Genomic DNA, 22,914 nt, shown 5'->3' on the forward strand with positions numbered 1-22,914 from the left:
AAGTAATTTCTTAAGTATAAATTCACCAGTTTCAGCTTCTCAAATGGGAATTTCAATCAATTTTTCTGACATTTGTAAACCTAAAAAACTGACAAAAATAGCCAGATTAATCGTTAATGAAAATAATGCTGCAGCTCCATATTATATTTGAAAAGTATTATTTTGTTCTAATAAACTTTTTAAATACCATTCTAATCAATTCCTTTTTATAAATCATGTCTATCTGAACTCTTCTATTAATAATTCCGTTTCTCTCAGTTTTTACTTTACAAAAGTGCTGTAAAAATGAATGTTTATAATAATAAGAATATCTAATTTTAAGAGATAAGAGTGGTCTGTATGGGTATATAAAAACTGCCAAACATATTCACTGCAGTTGAATAAAGTTTCCTTTTCATGATCCCTTCATGAAATCTATTAACATTTAATTGTTTTGTATTTTGTGATTATGACAAGAACGTTTCAACTGTAGAAATATCCTCCATAAATAACCGTAAACAAACAAAATCTAGTTGGTTTTCCCCACACTGCCCTCCTTGTATTTTTGCTCAATCGGAGTAAAAAGAGTCATAAAACACATCAGTGATGTAGCTGACCATGTACGACATTACAGAAAAAGGATAATGACAGAAATGAATAACATTTTCTAAAAGACCTATCATTTAACAGCATCTGATTGCTAATTTAACAATATACTTTCTGGATTGTGCATTCTTTGTGTTTCAGCCACAAACTGATCAAAAACAATCGACAACGCTGCAATGAGTTCACCAAACCAGGACCCAAAAGCCTTAGGTAGGTTTGGAAAATGTGAGGGATTTTTTGTGTAGGTTTTGGTTGCTGTGTGGAAATATGGAGTGGTTGTTTAGATTACCATTGCATTATAAACGGTTACATACATAAATCTTACCAACAAAAGTTGTGCAAATTCAGACAAAGCCCTTCACACATGTTTAAATAAATATATTACCGACATAAATTGGCACACAGGTTCCACTTTTTATCCAGCTATATAGAATGAGCTTTTCCTTTCAAAATAACTTAATTTGGAATGTAATTTCTTTAGTACTACAAGTGGAGAGAAGTCTATCATCGATATATATGAAGAGCAAAAACTGTACCAATTTATTTACCTCCAAGAAACACTATCCCAGAGTGAAACCATTCACACCCATTCTTGAGTTCTAGCATTGGTGTCTCAGAGTGGTTAATGAGAGGGATATCAGCTTTATACAGCCCACAAATTCTTACTGAAGGTGGCCTGAAGTCTGCTGGAGTCCAAATCTGACAGTTCTTCCAGGAGTGATTGGTATGCAGAAGCAAACGATTGACTGGCTGTCCTACCAGACGTGGATTATGTGTGAATCAATGCTTGAGGAACAAGGTTACAAGAATCCTGCCTGCATTCAGATAATATAAGCGCATAAACCAACCCCTTGAGAGATGACACACACAGTTTGATGAATATTCAATATATGCCCTCTAACTGGAGCACGGCTGCTGTGGAAAAGTGATGAAGAACGGGTAATCTGAAAGTAACTCACATTGGAAGTGAAATAATAAGCCAGCCCTTGGGTTTACTATACGTCAGTGAAAATGGTTTAGTTTAGGGGGGAGGATCTGGTTTCACTTTCAAGTCCACTTCGTAGTTGCATTCTTACATTGTCATTAATCTGTATTTTACATGTTTCCATGTGAATTTATGCACAATAATAGATGATGGTGTGGTACAGATAAGACCATGGGGAAGTAGAGGTTTGAAGAACAGAATATATTTCAACTTCCAAAAATGCATGTTTACTATGGCTTACCATATTGTCTATTTCTAGGAAATCAAACAACTTTGGAATATACCTGCTAAATTTGAGCTGAATGGGCTTTAAATGTCTCACAAGGTCTTAAGTCACTGTTAAGCACTGTAAGCTACAAGGACTTATCGCAGAAATCTGATAAAGGCTGTGACCCAAAAGCCAGAATTACTTCACTGAAATGCAGGTATCACATTTGAAACTAAACAAAAGATAAACGTGTTGCTTACTAAAACTGAATCTTAGATTGCTCAAATAAAAGGATTAAACCTTTTTAGTGATTGATCTCATTTGTTGTGACAGATGAGTTTAAGAAGCAGTTGTACAAAGTTGTGTGTTGCTAGGTATTTGGTCTAAATATTTTTGAGTAAAAATGGCTTGTTTGTGGCCATTGACTCACTAGATCCTGCGACATCCCTTTGAAAGTCAAATTGTTTTCTTATTAACTTTTGGTATGGTATCTACATAGTCACACACACAGTTTAATGAACGAAGACTACAACAGTTCCATATGGCTTAAGACCTTATTTTATTGCAATGATTGTGGGACACATTTGATTCTGCACACAGCTTTCCGGTAATTAGCCGTTTGGCCTATCTATATTGTACAGCAGTAAAGGTTCAAGCCCCAGGGTGGATGAAGCAGCTCAGAAAAAGGAGAAACAGTTGGAGTTTGTGATTTCAGCAGCTGTTGGATGAATTTAGTGTCATGTAATGAGTCATCCTACAGTCCCAGAGAGGAAAAGGGCTGAAAAAATGTGTTACCAATCTTTTTTGCTGTTTCAACCACCACAGTAACGAACTGTTAAAGGTCCAGTGTGTAAGATTTAAGGGGCTCTGTTTGCAGAATATTGGCAGCAATATAATATAAAGTGTGTTTTCATAACTGTATAATCAGCTGAAAATAAGAATAGTTGTATTTTCATTTCTTTAGAATGGGCCATTTATATCTACCAACGGAGTAGGTTCCATTTCCACGGAGTCGTCACGTTGAATCTAGAGCCAGTATTTGGTTTGTCCAATTTCTAGATAGGGCATTACACTTTTTTGCGAGTTGTGTGACCCGTTTGCTTGGAACAGTAGGGTGACTTTGTAACAGTCTTTGTCTGACAGAAGCAAATGTATCAGAGCATCTTGATCTTCTTTTTTTTTTGCACTGTTCTAAAATAATTGTGATATGAAAAAAATAAACTAAATGTGTTTAATTTTATATTTGTCCTAAATTAATTGGAATGCAGTTAGTAACACCAATTTCACTGTTTTTGAGTGTTGTTGGAATACATATGTTTTCCTTGATGAGTTAATACAAAATGTAACTTAATCAGCATTGTTGAATTTAAGGTCTTGTTGTAGCAGCTGTAATGGTTGACAAAGAGAAAGGAAACACTGACCTCTTGTGAAATTCTAGTGTAAATGCAACCAGAAGCAAAAGCACTGGGGAATATAGGATATCCTTAATGTTAAGATAATATTACTCCTTTTAACACAAAACTGATGGTTTAACTACTATGATTACTTTTGAGATATCTGCCAAGAAGAATTCTGCAACTTGTTTAAATAATTAATAAATAACCATATCCATATTGTTTGGTTTTCCTCAGACATGTTTTAACAGTGTGAATAATGTACACAATTCTGCTAACACACGTATTTATACAATTTGTGTTCCCCATTTCTTTGATCTATGTTTAACTACCTCACACCGCTGAATTGTACTGTTATTTTCTGGTCTTAACAGTGGCTATCAAGAAAAGGTCCAGAGTTCCTGGGGTTATGATCACTCAGTATGTTGAGGTACTGCCTGCAGGAAAGTCAACACCTGACTTCACCCGGAAGCCTATGGCTGTAACTGTTCAAGAGGGTAAATAACAAACACACAAAGTAAAACTGTGATTACAAAAATACTATCAACAACTGTATCCCTATATTTTGATTTTTCAGGTAAAAAAGCGATGTTCAAAGCTATGGTTAGTGGAGAGCCGGCACCAACTGTAACATGGGGGCGTAAAAAGGGCAACATTGATGACCCAGAAAAGTTCAAAACCAGATATGATCAAAGAGCTCAAGAGCACATTCTTGAGGTGAGAAAACAGAATTTAAATAAAATGCTCCATGAAAAAGACGTAACTAATATTATAATAATATATATATCACAATTCACTCTCCTTCACACACACTTTCTGAACTGTATTAAATATCTATATTTAAATATAATTTTTTGCACACTAAAGTTAGGTACTTTGTTTTGTTCTCAAAGCACAGTACTCAATTATAAAAGGTTCTGTAAATGAGAGACAGAGCCTAATTTTCAGCCCTAAAGATGCAATCTAACTATGTTATGACAATATTGCTTTGTCAGATACTCACTGTAAAACCTGATCAAGCAGACACCTACAAATGCTTTGTCACCAATGAGTATGGACAGGCTATCTGCACTGCACCTCTTAGTGTTATTGAAGGTAAAAGTACTTAATTGTGGATTATTACCATCCAATACGCTCATTGTAAATTACTCATACTGTAGCTTTGACTGTCCACTTATGATTTCTTGGTTTCATGATTTTTCCAGTTGGCATCAAGAAGAAAGGCAAAGCAGGTATGACGTTTTCCACAGAACTATGATGGTATCGCACATCTATCCCTTTTTTATGATTACAGAAATTTCATGATAGTTTTTTTTTCTTAAAATGATGATTTCAGCAATAACAACACTGTGTGGAACACGGTAATAAAATACTGAGTCCTACGCTGTAATTAAAAGCCTCTGCAACTGTGGCGCAAGACTCAATGGTTTCAAAGAATTGTTAAAGATGTACTGTACAAATCAGTTTAAACCAGCATATTTTGTTCTCATCTCATTTTCATTCAGCAGATGGACAAACACCACAAGATTTCAGATCGATGCTTAAGAAAACGTAAGTCAGAACCAAAGTTTTTTTTTTAAATATATACTGCTGTAAACTCTCAAATACATATTACTCTGCTTGCTCTCTCTTTCTTTAGTGTTGTTGTCACCAGAAAAAAACAACTCCCACCAAAAAAAGAGGGAGAAATTGATCCTAAGCTCTGGGAACTGCTTCTCAGTGCACCAAAGAAGGACTATGAAAAAATCTGTTTGGACTTTGGCGTTACTGACTTTCGCTGGATGCTGAAGAGACTCAACCAGATGAAAAAGGAAAGGAAAGATGAGCAAGCAAAGGTAATGTCCCGCATGCAAATGGTATCAACTGCACAATAATTCTGGATTATGTATTTTGAACCTCCAAATTGTTGGTGAGGTTTCCTTCCTCTGCATGTCTAGTTTTGCCTGAGGCTAACTGTGCCTACTGCATCTTAAGAAGTAAACTTCTATGCTCAAGGGCGCTTAAGTTAAAAATGTCATGGCTTTAGCAGTGAAGTTCAGAGCAAAATCTACAGATACACAAGACTTTCTTTATTTTTCTTTTGCAGGTTGTGGAGACACTGGAAAATGTGAAACAAATAGAAGTAAAACCCAATGGAAAAGCCGAATTTAGCCTCGACATGAAACTATGGGATCCCAACAGTACAATTAACTTATACAAGGTGAGTTAACATATATACCAAGATAAACTATTTAAAACTGATCACTGCTCAAAAAGAAAGAAATCAAAAAACCCAATCTAACTACTTTTCTCTAAAAAGGATGGAACATTGGTTCCATATGGTGATGATGAAAATTCAAAACACAGCCTTAAGAAAACAGGGACAAAGTATGTTTTCAGCATCAAAAGTCCTCAGCCAGAAGATTCTGGATTTTACCAGGTTGATGTTGAAGAGGCCAATGTCCTTGCAACTGACTTTCAAGGTAAGGTCTAACAATTGCAACTGTAATAAATCATGATGATTGTATTGGCAGTTGGTGAGACAATTCAGTCAGTTAATACACACCTACCCTTCCTCCTCTCTCAGTGCCTGCTGTGGACTTCATAGCAAAGATTAAAGACGTGAAGGCCTTTGAAAGTGAGGACGCCATCTTTCAATGTCTCTTGTCAACACCCCTCAACAGAATTACCTGGTCAAAACAGGACTCGTCACTTGAACATGGTGGGAAATATGAGATCACTGTCTCAGAGGACAAACTTATTCACACGTTGAGAGTTAAAGATTGTAAAATGGCAGATAATGGAGCATATTATGCTATTGCTGGGATAACTTCCAGCAGTGCCTCACTCACAGTGGAAGGTGGGACATCTTTTCTTTTTCATATTGATATATACATCAATAAATAAAATATCAATCTAATCATGATAACGTGACAGCTGGACACACAGTTCTTGAATATTTCCTTCTTTATATAACCTTAAATTTTTTATATCACTGCATTTCAGCTAATTCAAATGGTAAAGGCCGAAAGGGTTCCCAAGCTGGGGATCAAGATGACCTGACAAAACTAGCACTGGAACAGAAGGCCAAGCTCCAAAAAGAGAAAGATGACATGGAGGCAGCCAGACGAGCACAGGCTGAAAGGGATGCTGCAGATGCAGCACTGGGGGATGGAGGGGATGGAGGAGATGGAGATGGAGATGGTGATGGTTCTGGTGATGGTTCTGGTGATGTGTCTGGTGATGTGTCTGGTGATGTGTCTGGTGATGGTTCTGGTGATGGTTCTGGTGATGGTTCTGGTGATGGTTCTGGTGATGGTTCTGGTGGGAAGACTGATGGAAACGAGGGAGATGGAGGTGACAAGAATAAGAACCTCCTGACAGATGAAGATGGTGAAAATAAAAAGGATCATACAGATAAGAAAAAGAAGCAATTACGAACTGGCCCTTTGGTTCCTGATACTGTTACAGGTAAAATCCTTGCATTGTGTGAATACTGAATAATGTGTCATTGCACTGCAGAGATTAACATAATGTCATAGTTTAAGTTCTAGTTCTTATAATGCGTCTCTGCTACTGCCAGCTTTGCTATCTGGGCCTGTATGTCTCAGAACTACCCCTAGGTATTGCCTTGAAAGTTTGTTAGAAATAAGGTTGGTCTCAATCTAGAGTAAAATATAATGGTACAGTAGGAAGCTTTCTAGTCCAGAGATCAAAGTGGGAAAAGGACAATAAAATGCATGGACAAAGATGTGCATTAACAGTTTTAGTCCCAAGATAATTTAGGTTTTTAAATGTGTGTAAGTTTCAGTGACATCTAGTGGTGAGGGTTGCGAATTGCAATTTTGCAAATATTATTGTTAACTGTTCATAAAACAGCAACAGCAAACAGCAACATCAATAAACCAAGTGCCACATGATGTGGCATATTCCTGTAATACATTATTTTATTGTACTGTTATCATGAATTTTCTTGGGAGGGTTGGCTCATCTGGACAAACATACTAAAGTAAAAAACATCTCACATCTAGCGCATGTATGACCACTGCCAGATAACAGGTAAGCACCACAGTCCATTATAAACCACATAATACATGAACTTTACAAAGACATTGTCAGGTGAGGATCAAGTCTCCTCTCTCTACGTTCTTGTTATCATAACGCTGTTAGCAGTAAAGTGTTTTCCACCAGGGCAGTAAAATGTGAAGTTTAGGTGGCTGATCGGAACTTCCATGCTGTACCCTTTTATTTCCAATAATAATCAGCTGATTGTCTCACAAACGTAACAGACATCTATGTCCACATTGCAAAACCAAGACACAGTTAAAAATTACAATCCAATAAATTTATTTTTTCTAGTTCAGTAAAAGTTTAGCTGGATTATCTGAGCTTCCAGCTGAAAGTTACGTTTTATTGCCAATTAATCAGCTGATTGTCTCAGGAACGTAACAGACACATTTATATCGACAGCAAAGCCAAAACACACACTGAAGATTAATGTTAATGAATGAATGAATGAATGAATTACAATCCAACTATATATTTCACAACATTGACAGGGCAAACACTGATTATGGCCAGCTTCACAACAACAGTTTGCATTTGCATCGCTAAAGTTCCACTAACCTAATTACCTGTCCAGCAGGAAACAGGCAACTTCAGCACCGCTTTGAAAACATTTGTCCATCAGCTCTTTCCATCTTGGAAAATCCACAATTATTATATCCTTTATTTCTGCTGTCATCTGTCTTTGACGACGAAGATCCACACGCTGTCGGCTCTTGCTAAATAATAGGTGTCCTCCATTTTACCAAATTTCACTTCTGTTCTTACTTTTAATAAACCAGATGACTACTAATTGACTGTATATTATTATTATTATTTCCTCTTCTTCTTCATATGCATTCTATAGCCTCTTTTCCACTGCACAGTAACGGCTCGACTCGCCTCTACACGCCTTTGTTTGCTTTTCCATTGTGGAAATGTTGTACCTGTACCTGCTTCGAGGTACTTTTTTCGTATCACCTCCGTCGAGGTTCCAAGCGAGCTGAGGCGATACTAAAATGTGACGCGGAACACAGCAGACTACTGATTGGTCAGAGAGAATCGTCACTATTCACTGCATCATCATTGCGTGCTCCAGACGGAGGCCAGCAACAGAAAGTTTGATATTTTACAGTTTTCGGCGGCTAATGTAGTGACGAGCGTCTACTGGTGTCTACACTGCCGGAATTATACAAGCAGAAGAACAACCTGGTGACAAAACGCGTTTCTATAGAGGTGTTTGTCCCTTTACGGCTACTGTAGAACAAGGTGACATCCATGGAAAGGGGACCCGCAGTTATGTAGATAGAAATGGCTCATTCTAAGGTAATAGAAAAATAACGGTCCATTATGCAACGTCTTTACACACCACTCAAAACATAGTTATAGATTTTATATTGCATTTCTGTCAATACATCCTCAGAAATATTACACACTGAACCTTTAAATAGCAAGAAACTTCGTTAAGGTGTTCTTTGTGGGGTAGACACAGTTCAGATCTGTGGATAGACAAAATTTGTCACTGAGGAAAAATTCTAGAAACCTGTTAAAAATCGTATAAATTCTGGGAAATTTGGATTACTTTACTAGATTCAGAAAGTTAAAAAGGTTTTAATTACTATGCCTGAAATAGGGCTGTCCATTTTCGTTTAAACTTTAGAAAACAGTATTAAAACATGTGCCTTTAACATTCTGAATATAATCTAAATAATTTATACTTTACTAAATTTCTTTTGCAGTCCTGCATGTTGACTACTATAGAGAGACAAATTGTAAGTTTAGAAAACAAACAGCATTAAGTCAGAACGGGAACAGGGACATTCTGGTCAATGCTATCCTTGATTAGCTTGTGTTGTACAATAGAAACCTGCATGCTCATGAACATGCTCATGAACAAACAGAGGTAGAGGCAATGCAGAAAGCTTCTGCATTGCCTCTACCTCTGTTTGTTCAATTTACTCTACACTATTTATCTAACTGACATTTCCCCATTCTTACTGCTGCAGATCGAGGCGTTCAGTTTGTCAGTGGGCTGTCCGATACTGTTGCTAATATTGGTGAACGGGCAGAGCTAACTTGCAAACTAACAAGTGAGACCTCTGAGGGACGTTGGTATAAAGATGGGAAGCTGGTAAGTCAACTATTCCAGGAGATTTAAAAATGTTAAAGGGCTACTGCCCTGAATATCTCTGTTCCCTATAGTAAAACCACAAAGGTCGATTTAATAAAAAAAAAAATATTATGGCACATTGCATAGCTTAATTTATCAAATGTTTTATGAATATTGGATCTTTTTTATCTGACAAGATAACCAATGAGGATGGGGTAATAATTATCAAAGATGGAGCCTGTCACACGTTGATAATTGATTGCTGTAAAAAAGATGATGGAGCTGTGTACCGCTTTGAAGCTGAAGGCCGTAAATCAGAAGCAACACTTAATATTCAAGGTCAGAATAAAAATGAATAACATGGTTTGGTATCAATTGAAAAAGCATCCATGGTGTAAAAGTGTTCAGGTTTTTGACAAAAACTTTTTTCCCCTCCAACATTTAAGACCCACCAAAAATCGACGCTGAGGCTCTAGGAAATTTCACAAAGCCAGTCATTATAAAGGCAGGTGAAAATGCAGAATGGAAGCTGCCATTCTCAGGTGGGGGACCAATGAATATACAATGGTACAAGGATGGCGACGAGCTTTTGCCTGCTCTCAATGTGAAGATTGAAATATCAGCTACTGAGAGCAGACTACACCTTGCTAAGTGCCAAAGGAAAGATGGTGGAGAGATCAAAATAAAAATAAAAAATGCATTTGGTACAACAGAAGCAATTTCCAAACTTATAGTACTGGGTGAGTTGACAATAGGAGACTTAAAGTTTGCCATTGTACTGTCTGTATGTAAGGAAATAAATGCTTTTTGCTGTTGGTATGATTTATTTTCATTTCGTCAACAGACAAACCCACACCACCACAAGGACCTGTGGACATTATGGAAAGTGCTGTAACATCTGTTGAGTTCAAATGGAAACTGCCAAAACATAGTGGTGGATGCCCGATCACAAGTTATGTCATAGAACGCCAACAAGTCGGGCGCAATAAATGGTCAAATCTCGGTGAGATCCCTGGCAGCAACCCAAGTTACAAAGATTCAGATGTGGACCCTGGAAGGAGATACTGCTACCGGATCAGAGCCAAGAATGCAGAAGGCGTCAGTGACTACCTGCAGACAGAGGACATACCTGCTGGTGTATTACGTGAGTCCTCAGCTGGAGTCTAATTTAGGCTTTGTAGTACAAGGGCTATATTTTTGCAGTTGTCCGATGAAATCCTCTTAACTTCTTGGGAAGCACGCAGAATAACCAGTGAGTGAAACAAGCAAAAAAAGACAAAATTGTTCCACAATGTACTCTGTGTGTATCACAGATATAGTTTTGCATTAAAGCACAGTGGTGAGTTGTGCAATTTGTTTTCATCAACATCAGAGCAACATAACAATTTGTTTTCGTCAACATCAGAGCAACATAACAATTTGTTTTCGTCAACATCAGAGCAACATAACAAAACATATATTATTAAAACATATTAGAATAGAGGGTTTCAAAGTGGGAGGTAGGCCTCATCAGGCAGCTCCAAACTGTTTTAGGGGATGCTCAGTGAATGGAAGTAAAAATTACAATAACATTAGTATTACACTACTTATTAAAAGGAGATCACACAGAATAGCCTAAATGTGGGTGATTTGGTTAAAGAGATAGTTCAGAGATACAGTAGTATTTGGGAATTTTCTGTTTTTGTCATTTTATTTTATTGCTTATTTTCCCAGAGTAAGAAACGAATGGCCTAAATGCCTTAGACCTTTTTTGTAATTATGTATTTGGTGTAGTCGGATGTTATGTCAAAGAGCATTCTCCTGGCTGAACTGTTCAGGGTCTATGGGATCAAATAACAATCATGATCCCATAGACATCCAGCAACTGAGCGAAAATTAGCAAGTAAACTAAGGGGAGGTGAGGGTTCGCCTTGATCCAAGTTTTGTCTGAGGGGAGGCCGACAGTCTCAGACTTTGAAAACCCCTAGAACAGAACAACACGATAGACAGAATGTCATGTTCTCCCCCACAGGTTATCCTGGACCCCCGACAGCACCTAAAGTGATCAGTGCCTTTAAAGACTGCATCAATCTGACATGGTGTCCTCCATGTGACACTGGAGGGACCAAAATAGTGGGATACAATTTGGAAAAGAACAAGAAAGGCACTAATTACTGGAGCCTCGTAAACCAAGGAGGGCCCATTACAGGTATTGTATGGCAAGCTGCAGGAATACACCGCAATTAGCTACAGTGTGAAAATGAATGCCTGCTATACATCCGCCTACATCAATGAACATTTCTAGTGATATGATAACCATTTCTTCCTTTTTCCACAGGCACAAAGTATGCAGTGAAAGATGTTTTTGAAGGGGCAGCATATGAATTTAGGGTGTCTGCTATCAACCTATCCGGTGCTGGAGATCCTAGTATTCCATGTGACACAGTAATTGCAAGAGATCCAATGAGTAAGCCAGTCCTACTGAATTCTTATATTCTACTGCAGTTGTCTTCACTAAAAAATTATGCAAGTCATGCTTCGTGGTGAAACAACATTTTGATATAATGCTGTCGGTAGCTCTTAGTGTAATATAAAAGTACAGCTATGCTGAAACAATTAATCGCCCATTACTGTAATTTCAGAACCCCCAGGCAAAGTCACAGACCTGAAATTAACATCCTCCAATTACACGACATTTTCACTGGCTTGGACTAAACCTAAGGAAATCAAAGGAGTAGAGGAGGAAGCCCAAGGGTACTACGTGGAGATCAGACCAATAGAGAGCCTTGAATGGACCCGCTGTAATGCCATCCCAATTACTCTAACTTCCTACACCGTGCTTGGCCTCAAGGCAATGGCCACATACTGGGTGAGAGTAATTGCCACCAATTATGGAGGTGATGGAGAACCTCAGGGCTTTGACAATTACATCATTGCCATGCCTCCTCCTGGTGAGAAAATTTGAAATTTAAATCATGAACATGACAGTTTCTTACAGTTAAACGATATGAACTTTGCCTCTGTTATTTCTAGAAATGTCCTGAACAAGTTCTATTCAGTATCTGCTAAATATGTAGTTTTTCCTTCCACAATACATCAGCACAGTGCACCATTTGTGCCCTATTGTAGGGTTGGGAGAAATAATCGATTCTTAGATGCATCGCGAGGCAGACGTGGAAGATTATAAATCGATTAACAAATGTCTAAAAATCTATTATTTAAATGTTAATTGATAACGTAATGTCGATGGAAGAAAAAAGGCGGAAGTCGCAGAAGTGCAGTGCACACAACAGAGACACCAGCAGTGTTCCCCTGTATCGGGCATACCACCACATCAAACTACTGTCATATTCTTTAATTATAATAAAAATATCCTGCTCAGAACTGCCGTTTCATAACATCATCATATTATTGTGACAGACTTAATCTCAGATGTTTGGCAACACCACCAAACTTAGCTAAAGTATTTCACTGTCTTTGCACACACATCACACATAGCGTCATTATTACCTTCACAGCTAAAATACAGCCAGATGTGACTGTTTTTACAGTCAGCCATAGTCAGTAATCAATCACAGGAAATGTAAAGCGCTGCAGCGGCTCACTTCAAAGAAGCTCCGTCACAGAGCTGTAGTGCAAGCATGACTTTGTCAGGCGGAAGGAAAAGTAATTCCTTTCAACAGAGTATAATTAGACCATCCTGGTGACAGTAAGATACTTATGATAAAACACACACTCACTTCAAATTACTGAGTTTAGATATCGATCCTTTTATATGAGTATCGATCCTAGAGCAGGAAACGTTGTTATCAGAAATAGATACTTTAGGATCGATCCGCACATCACTAATTAGCAGTAAGTTTCTGTCTGGTAATAAACGCGCAGCGTAGGTCGCTGTCTGTCCGTTAATAAAAGTATGTAGTTTTCCCAATGGCTGGAAAATTGAAGGCTGTTAGCGCTAGCTAACATTTCCCATTTCAACATTTCCCTGTACAAGGGCTTGCTCTCTGTCCCCCACACCAGACTCCGGACCTTTGGGGACAGAGCCTTCAGTGTCACAGTCCCCACCCTCTGAACTCATCCCCATCTGAAATGCTCTCTGTCTGGACACTTTCAAAAATCTATAAAAACCCAGCTCTTTACCAAGGCATTCAATCCTGAATGACTTTTTGTTGTTCAGTCACTGTAACTATTTGTAAAGCTCCCTTGGGTCCCATGAAAGGCGCTACAAATATTTATTTATTTATGTAACATTTGCTAAATTAGTAACAGAGTAATATTAATTATCAGCTGTATGTCATTACTAGCTAACCAAACCAGTCAAGTGCTGAGAAAATCTGGTACAAGCTTAGACTAAACTGGTGTACAGCTCTGTCCTGTATACATACTGTACATCCTGATAATTATTTTTCAGTTTTCAGGAGTCTGACAACTGGTTGTTAATGAAATGAAGGGACCATGGAGATGCGGTTAATAAAGTAAATTAGGGATGCAAACTAGTCCTTTTAATCTAATTAGGAGATGTTTCTTTTGGATTTTAATCCTCAAATTAAATGTTTTGTAATTATTCAGAGATTCTGTATAGAAAAAAAATAATACATCAAGATGCATCAATAATCGTTTTATAATCAAATAGTCTGGTGCCCAGAGATTCCCACCCCTACCCTATAGCTGTAAAAATGCTGCATAGCTATACACCAAGCTCTGTTTTTTTTTTTCTGTAGTGCCTTACAATATTTTGTTTAATATCCATGGCTACTGAAGTTAAAAAACAGAAATTGACATAGTGCAATATTAAAACAAAACTGTAACAGAGGTTAAGTGACTTGCTTGTGTTGTTTTTATGCTGCAAGTTTCATGCACATCACTGATGCAGGCTGCCTGTGTGGATGTACTGCCAGCTTCTGTTTACTTGGTCATGCCACCCTGTGGCTCTCACTTATAACACTGTGGGATAGAAATAGGCTCCAGTAAAACATCACTATGTGGTATTTTGAACAGTTGGTATACCCACAAAACAACAGATCACAAAAAAAAGGATAGGAAATGGACCTGGATATAAACAGAGAGTGATCAATTTTTAAAAATGTCTTTTGTTCTATTCTTGTATATCTCCTATTTATCTTTACAGGAGTAAAAGGTATAAAAAGAATTTAAACAAAGGCAATGGCTTTTCAGACAAAGGCAATGCCTTTTCAGAAAAAAAAACTACAGTTTGCTAACTTGTATAAATACAAGAATCTAATCATTTTATTCTAAATTTTACCTTTCCAGTAAGGCCAAAGTTTAAAGATCGCAACATGAAGAACTTTGTGGTGGTAAAATCTGGGAACACAGTCCGTCTGAACGTCAACTTTGAGGTACTGTACCAGAAGTTTCCCTCCTAAAGGGTTAATTTGAGAATGCTTTTTATTGTGTGAGCCTTTAAGGTCATTAATTATCAGAATTTTAATTAACAGATGAATCGTGATATTTTTCTTATCGTCTACAGGCATCCCCCCTGCCAGATATTTCTTGGCTAAAAGATGGTATTCCGGTGCCCAAACACGTAACAATTACCAACTCTGATAAAGGCTCTCAACTGTTAATCCCAACATCCGAGCGGCCTGACAGTGGCATCTACACCATCACTGTCAAGAACATGGTTGGCCAGGAGAGCTTTAATATTGAAATTAGAGTTACAGGTGAATCTCAGAGTGCCTTGCCATGAACTACTCCTTTTCTAATACATATTAAACACATGTTACAAACACAGTTAAGTTACAGAAACTGAATGTACACTCTTTGCTGGCCTCATTAGATGTTCTTTTCCAGCTATTTAGCAAACTAAACACTTGACCCAACACATTCCAGTTGGATTTACTGAATCCAAGTGTTAAACTGTAAAATACAGCTGGATACATATAATGTATGGACAGTACTTTTGTAACTAAGACCTCACTATTTTTGTGTAGTAAACAATAAGCCCTTTTTCGGGCAACGACATAGTGGTTATGGACAGTGTGCGATGTAGCTTTCGGGGGCAACACAGCTGAATCATTAATTGCTGCAAACATGTAGGCCTGTGCCTGACTGTAAAAGGCCTACCTGTCTTATTATTAGGCTATTCTTATCATATGCAGCCATTTTGCTACAATTATACTTCATCTGCGGCTGTGTTTGCGACCTGACCTCTCTTTTCTCCATGAGAAGTTGGGTGGTGCTCCGGACAGCCCCCAGCTTCAGTAGTACATGGATCATGCGTAATATTCATAAAGCCAGAGGGAACGATCACGAACCGTTCGTAGTGTGTCGGTGATCATTCCCTCTGGTTGGATGAATATTACGCATGACCCATGCACTACTGCAGCTGGGGGCTCTCCGCAAAAAAATCTAGAAAGTGGACTTTGACTATTTGAGAATATTTTGCTGCTCATACTGATTTCGAGGTCAAAATTAACTTCCATGCTCAAATAAAGATACTGTTTTCTGGGTTACATTTCCCGTGTTTTATACTTAAAACTAAATTTACTAAACCAAATGATATATTTCTATATTTCTGAATACAGTCCTTGCAGTACTGAACCTGGCCTTATCAAATCCCCAGCTGAAAGTTTCCAACCCTTTTTTCTCCACTCCGCTACAATAACTTGTCTAAAAAAGCAAACTAACCCCTATAGTATCAGTAATGTGTATCTCTATGCCTCTAAATCTGGTTGTAGATGATCCAAGGGCTCCAGGTCCAGTGGAGCTGGATCAGAACATCCCAGGAACAGTGACTCTGTCCTGGACTCCCTCTCCAGATGAGAGAAGGGATGACAGACTGCACTACATGGTATCCAAGCGGGACTCCTTCAAACGCACTTGGAGGACAGTGGCAGACAATCTCTTCAACAATAAGTTCACAGTTGTCAACATTCTGCCTGGACGAGAGTATTACTTCAGGGTATTTGCTAAAAATGACATGGGTCTTTCACCGCCTTCTGAATCCCCTGTGTTTAAAACCAAAAAGGAAAAAGGTTTGTGCCTCCAGTTAAGTCAAAAAGACATCCGAATCAACTCTCATTTTTCATTATACACCGCTACATTGTGGTTCTTATGTACATGTTTATTTTCCTGCAAATGCTGCTACAGTAGACCACTCCTCTTCTCAAATTTAAAACGAATGCTCACCAAACTGTTTAACTCTAGTTACCCCTTAGGTAAATACCCAACTTGTACTTTGCAACTTGTCTAATCCCACTGGTCACTTTTAAACTTTTAACTTCTTTTTTAGTGATGTCTGCGATCTCTGATGCTGTATGTACTTTGTTTGTGTGGTTATGTTTGTTTATCTTTCTCTCTGCTATACTCAGGTATATATAGTCAAGGTAGCAAAGGTATGTTGTGTGAACTAGACAACATACCTTTATTACAGCAGTGAGTTTTACAGTTCAGGAATGAAATTAACATCAAAGCAGTAGAGGCAGAGATGTCCTGACTTTTAGTCTCTAGTATGAGTCAAGCTCCAAAAACACTATCCTGCATTTCCCGTAATGCATTCAATGCTCACTGTCTCGATTATTTTCTAAACATTGGAAAGCTCATTCACAGCCACCGATGATATAGATACTAATTTATCTTCTGTTTTTCAGAAATACAAATGAAAGAAACACCGAACAATAAATTGCGCTGAGTTACGGAAGTTCGAGGACTAGCGGCTAGCAGCATGGATGTAATGTCAGGACTCTGACTAACAATAGATTTGTTACCGGAAATGTGTCATACAAGGCCACTAGGACAAACTTAATAATACTAGTAGTTAACTATTATAATTCTGTAAAACCCCAAACCTAATGCATGCCTTTGTGTTTCAGGAAAATTCAAAGTCAACACGCCAGTGACAAAACCCTTAGATTTCCAGTCACCTCCAGCATTTATTGTTCCCCTGAAGAGGCGTACTGCTCCACAGGGTTACGAGTGCTACATGAGCTGTGCAGTTAAGGGTGATCCAGCTCCACGCGTGACCTGGTACTGCAACAATATCAGCCTGAACACAAACACCAACTACCATATCACCAATGTATGTGGAGTCTGCTCCATGCTCATACTGAGGGTAGGGCCCAAAGACAACGGGGAATACAAAGTCATTATTGAGAACAAACTGGGGAGAGCGGAGTCCTCAATGACACTCAGTGTCAGAGGTATTAACACACAAGAATTGGACATTTTTCCATAAAGAGACTGACTGATGAAACATTTGAGTGTACAGTATGTAGCCTTGATAAAACAAACTGAGAGTCTCAATATGTTTCTTTACAGAGTGAAGAGGAGTTGCAGCTGCTGGACAGAAGCTGAACAAACAGATTATTTATTGTGTTCTAAATGAATTACAATAAATTTTGTGATGACTTGTATTCATTTTAAGTTACTCCATTTCCCACTAGTGTGATGCGCCACTATTTAAACAATTAACTTTAGAAAGCTCCATGAATTGCATCTTATGAAGATATTGTTATATGCTGTAGGCCGACTATTAAACTTTGGAGACATTTCATCATCCTGCTTCTATTTACTGAAAATGTGGTCAAATACACTGCAAAATAGCACACATTATTTTGTTTTCTACTGTGTTCAATGATTTACAATTATATGGAACAGTCCAACTTTAAACACTTATATCATTATTTATTTGCATAGCCCTAAACAATACTAGCGATATGGGGCAATGTTTTTATCAACAGAACGCGGTTTTGTTTGTATCTCATGCATGAGTACACATGTGTAACACACAGGCACTTATTGTATTGTTGCACGAGATTAAGTCCAGGATATTGTAAATTGCTGTAAAGTCTTACACATTAAGACAGAGAATGCACTGTTTGATCTTGATATCGGTAAGGAAGTGAGATACATTTTCATTAAGAAATCAGACAGCTTTCTATAAAAGGGAATGTTTAGTGTGTTAAATGAAAGTTTAACAATTATCCTTCAAATAGTACATGTGGCACTAGTTTTACCTACTGTTTTAGTTCTGGGGAAGGGACAAGGGGCATCATAAAAGAGATACCCTGTGAATACTTTGTGTCTGTGTGCTATGTACAGATTTTGCACAACTGGTTTGAAAATGACATCATGACAACTTGGTTGCTTCGTTACCAAGTCGAAAATCAAAAGTTACCAAGACAAAAATTCTGCATGTCGGTACTGGTTTTTCTAGCTACATTTGGTACCGTACGTAATGACAAACCAACACGCTTAAGATTAAGACAAGTGCAGCTGCAGCAACAGCTATGCCTGGACTCTTGAAAAGAAAAAAGTCGTGTGTAGAACATCTATACATACATATATATATATATTTTTTTTTTTACAGTTATTGAGTTATACGTAATAATTTATTAAAGGAGTGTATGTTGCAATACATGTGATTTTTTTATTTGTTTTTTAATGTGGTATCAAATTTGGTATCAAGAATTTTCCCTGGTATTGGTATCGACTAATACATTTCTGGTATCTTGAGTGACAACCCAGTTCCACAAGGTGCTTGGCATGAGAATGGCACCAAAAGTAGGAAGTAAATATGTAATTTAATTTTGTAAGAGCGCATTAGTATTGGCTGTAAAATGTGGTTAAATTGCCTAACTCCTTTCAGAGTGTTGAAATGAGTCAGCAGCATTATAATGTTGAAGCTGCAACCTGGTGTGACCAAATACATAAATACATGATGTGCTGTTGAGCAGTAAAGTGGAGTAAATATTTTCCCTCTGAAATGCAGTGGAGTAGAAGTAAAAAAACTGTAGGCCTACTTAGGAAATCAAAGTTATGAAAGATGGGCTTTTACATCTAGTAGCCTGTTTGGAATCTGTGGATCTGAGCACTGCTTCCACGCACCCCACCCCGGCAGTTGCTTTGAGGGGTCCAAAGACTGACTAAGTCAAATAAACTCGCAGAATCAACTTGATACCTTAGCAAAATCTGACGAGAATCCACTTCACTGTAGACGCATTGCTTTTCAAGTCCATCCAGTCCCTCTCTTGCTGCCGTGGCCAGGCAGAAGTCAAAGAACCGCAACAAGAAGACACTTATATGCTGTTGGAGTAGTCCGTGCCACCACAGTCCAAAAGTTGGATAAACTCATGTGCTTCTACAGCTTTGTTGTTCATCATCTTCACTGTCGGGCCTGCTGGGGTGTTGTTGTTTTTTAGAAAGCAGCACAGCCTCGACCAAACTGTCACTGTCTTTTACAACAATGCAAAGGAGAATCACAAACCTCCAGCAGGTGAGGCACAGGTAACAAAACTAGCTAACAGACTTTCTCACACGTGTTATTAGGCTGGTCACTTCTTGTAAAACATGAATATTTTCATATTGTCTTTTGTATTCCTGTAGTAAGGTGAAATTAATTCGATAAACAGTTTTTACCGACGAAATTTCGGCTTTTCACAGCGTGATCTGTCGTAAAACTGTCGTTAAGCTAGTTAATGAGAAAGTGATAAACCGGAAATTGGTGATTTTCCCTCTATAAAATAAACGTAGTACGTTTGTATTTTCTAAGAGTGAATATTAACAAGTTAAAAAAAACAATTAGGAATGTGTGGAACAAAGGCCTTTTCAGTTGTGGTTTGTTCAGTTTATAGGATAAAATTAATGAAAGTCAAGTGAAGTTTATTTTGAAAAGTTAAATCTGTAAGACATGTGGCCGACATGACACCAATAGCAACACCGGTTACTATTTTTAGCACGTCCTGACCTGCAGTTTCATGGTCACATTTCAAGTTACATTCACAGCTCCAACAGTTATTGTGAAGTATTGCTAGATATCTTTCATCATTATCACTAGTAATTGCTGCTAGTTGCTCTGTCATATATCATTTTGTATCCCAGTATCAATATGACATAGTAAATGTTCTGGAAAATCAATTGAGAAACGTTTTGAAATGTGTGTGTTAGGCTTATCCAGGAAATTAAATAACTAACAAATCAAGGTACTTCATCAAATTGATGCTAAAATAATGTAAAAATCCACTATGCCTAGAGAGCCCTGCTCAGTGATTTGTAACACTGCCCACAATACACACAGAGATATTAAAGAGATCATAGTAAACAATATTTAAATTTCACTGACATTTGAGAAATATATTGTCTCGTTGTAGGCTCTATTGTTATGTCACATGACCCTACTTGCTGCAGCAATATGACAGCTCTGTCCGACATAAATCGATGACAAGATCAGATTTCAAATGTTTGAACCGTCAAAACACATTGCTAAATTATTCTGATTGTGACTGAGTATCTGACTGATACAGGTTTGGGTGTGGAGGTTAGGATCTTTGCCCTGGAGGAGGCTCAGGAGAGGACTGAGGCCGCCCTGGCCACATCAGAGAAGTTGAATGACCTCTACTCGCAGCTTTTGGACCTTCATGATAAGATGGACACCCGAATGGCTGAGCTAAATCAGGTCACCTTCTCTGTCACAACTCTCAAGGCCCATGTTCTAGAACCAGAGTGGGGAGTTTGACACCGTGAAGGAGAGCGTAGTGGCCGGTATGAGCTCCAGCTCTGCACTGGCTGAAAATCTGGCTGGGCTGAACAATGCTGTGGTATGCTCCAGAGTTGATGAGCAGGTGGCGTCAGTGGAGACTCCTAATGTACAGTTAGAGGGACAAACATCAGAGCTGGACATGCTGAAAGAGTCTTTGCTCCTTAATAATGTTGCAATTTATGCTAACAACCAGTCGGTGGTTTCCGTAAAGTGAACTCAGTTTGATTTCACAGTGTGTGTGTGTGTGTGTGTGTTTCAGGGAGCTTGTTGAAGTTAAGCAGACCAAGCATGCCCAGGCTTTACAAAAGTTGGTCAGGTCCGTGCAGATGACTCTGGATGAGCAGTTTTTGCTGGGGAGACAGCAGAAGAGGAGGTTGCAGAAGGGACTGTAGATTATCATGTTTTGGATGAGCCTTTGGAAGAGGAGGTATCTGAAGAAGTTATGGGAAGCTGAATTAAATGATGAGGCCTTCCCGGGCGAAAATGAGGAGGACGATTAGTTATACTTGAAATGCTCCAGTAGATGGAACTGTAAATCATTAATTCCAAGGACTGTTTTTTCTGTCTGACATACAGATTGTGTCGGGTGAGCTGTCCGTCACTGAAAAACATGAAAAACTTTCTAGAACTTTCATAAATACCTAATTCCAGCCTTGTTATTTAGGGTTTTACTTTTCTTCAGCATACATATGGTCTCGTTAGAAATTACAAGAAAGTCTCAACAGCAAGAAGTGATATATGATTGCTGTTGCTTGTTCAATTTCAAATATGTAGTCAAGAGAAACATGTTAAGGATTGAAAGAAACAATTAAAGTCAAATAAAGAAAGGGTTCCTGAAAATGGCTGTACATATCAGAACAATGTGTTGCTGAGAATGAAATGGTGATGGAAATGACAATTTATGTAAAGTATTTAGTATAAAATTGTTTATTTGCAATGTGAAAGAGAAAATGAATGGGACTGTATTTATAGCTTGTACTTTAACACAAGTACATATCTAGTGCCTCTCACTGTGAAGTTATTTATGGTACAAGTGTGCATTCTGTACATGTGAGCACATATGATTCCATTGGTACATACTGTTCTCTTATCATGAAGCTCCCTTCTGAAAAGGGTACTAATTTCTGCCAGCAGGTGGTGCCTGATTACTACCATAATGATGGAAGATAATCAACAAATGCGTGTAAGGGAACCCAAAAACGTTCTGCCTAAAGAGGGGATCTATGAGTGTCTCATAATGTTTGTCTTGGATGTAAAATGGGAATTTTAATTTACAACTTGCACCGTTTAGCTTCCTAGGTTAGCCTTCTCTGTTTTGTAGACTACAGTTAGCACTCTATGACATCCTGTCTGAACTTAGACTGACTGAAAAGCAACAGCAGGTTGTGTGATGTACTGAATAAAGTTAGACACTCTAACGTGGCAACTCTGCCCAGAGACCAATTGACCTGTTAATAGGGATTTTTATGACAGTGGGAGCAATTACATGAACTTCTCAGCATAAAAAAACAAAGGGGGAGTGTGATGGCCAGGTAGAAACAAGATTACAGATATGTTTAATGTCGAACAGTTCTCAGATGTCATTGGGCAAGGGTTAAGAAGCAATATTAAACTCATCATTGTTATATATTTTACTAGTACATCCAGTAGCTAGATGGATTGATCAAGATATGGGCAAGAAATTGTCAGGAGTCAACAAGAACGAAAAAAAACCTCCCTCTATCCAAAAAACGACAATGTGGAGGGATTGCTATTGGAGCACCACATGCACTCATCAGAATCACTGTAAGAATAGAAAATTGTGAAATTACTTGTCTTATTTAAATCTGTGATTACATTACAGCCAAATCTGACTCAGACTGGAATTAATTAGAAACAAACTAAAAACTGAGCTGTAAAATTAAGCACCTGGTGTTTATCACCACCTGAGATCACTAACACTTGTCATCCTTCAAACATTCAGATTATCTAAGATGTATTTTTAACCCATACCAAATATTTTGTGTTAAAGCTTTCAGCGTATTTGCTATGAAATATATTTATCACATTCCATAAGCATTTACAACATGAGTAACACACAGATAGCGCCATTTAGAGTCCCTTTTTAGCAGAATAAATTGCAACTGTGCC

General features: G+C 38.0%; 1 protein-coding gene and 1 long non-coding RNA gene across 2 annotated transcripts; both read left to right on the forward strand.

Annotated features, from left to right (window-relative positions):
- Window positions 1-3,542: 3,542 nt before the first annotated feature.
- LOC119886118 (immunoglobulin-like and fibronectin type III domain-containing protein 1) lies at window positions 3,543-17,481 on the forward strand. Its single transcript, XM_038696653.1, has 19 exons — window positions 3,543-3,669; window positions 3,750-3,889; window positions 4,168-4,267; window positions 4,378-4,404; window positions 4,681-4,723; window positions 4,812-5,007; window positions 5,259-5,372; window positions 5,472-5,634; window positions 5,739-6,011; window positions 9,202-9,326; window positions 9,503-9,644; window positions 9,752-10,045; window positions 11,317-11,493; window positions 11,623-11,751; window positions 11,927-12,235; window positions 14,559-14,644; window positions 14,776-14,968; window positions 15,986-16,282; window positions 17,120-17,481. Exons 1-19 carry the CDS (start codon window positions 3,582-3,584, stop codon window positions 17,479-17,481), a joined length of 3,258 nt encoding a protein of 1,085 aa, XP_038552581.1. The 5' UTR covers window positions 3,543-3,581.
- Window positions 17,482-19,469: 1,988 nt separating this feature from the next.
- LOC119886122 lies at window positions 19,470-21,624 on the forward strand. The gene is made up of 2 exons (XR_005441451.1): window positions 19,470-19,532; window positions 20,549-21,624. It is a non-coding gene; the product is annotated as an uncharacterized LOC119886122 (long non-coding RNA).
- Window positions 21,625-22,914: the final 1,290 nt, after the last annotated feature.

The sequence above is a fragment of the Micropterus salmoides genome, unplaced genomic scaffold, assembly GCF_014851395.1.
Source record: "Micropterus salmoides isolate LMB-PRFRI ecotype aquatic unplaced genomic scaffold, ASM1485139v1 Ms_hic_scaffold_4, whole genome shotgun sequence".
Taxonomy (NCBI): domain Eukaryota; kingdom Metazoa; phylum Chordata; class Actinopteri; order Centrarchiformes; family Centrarchidae; genus Micropterus; species Micropterus salmoides.

Bases quoted from the DNA above. Each gene is read 5' to 3' on its own strand.
- LOC119886118 (XM_038696653.1), top strand. From the start codon at position 3,582: ATGATCACTCAGTATGTTGAGGTACTGCCTGCAGGAAAGTCAACACCT. The intron at 5,008-5,258 runs GTAATGTCCCGC...TTTCTTTTGCAG, and splicing joins GGAAAGATGAGCAAGCAAAG to GTTGTGGAGACACTGGAAAA. The intron at 5,373-5,471 runs GTGAGTTAACAT...TTCTCTAAAAAG, and splicing joins GTACAATTAACTTATACAAG to GATGGAACATTGGTTCCATA.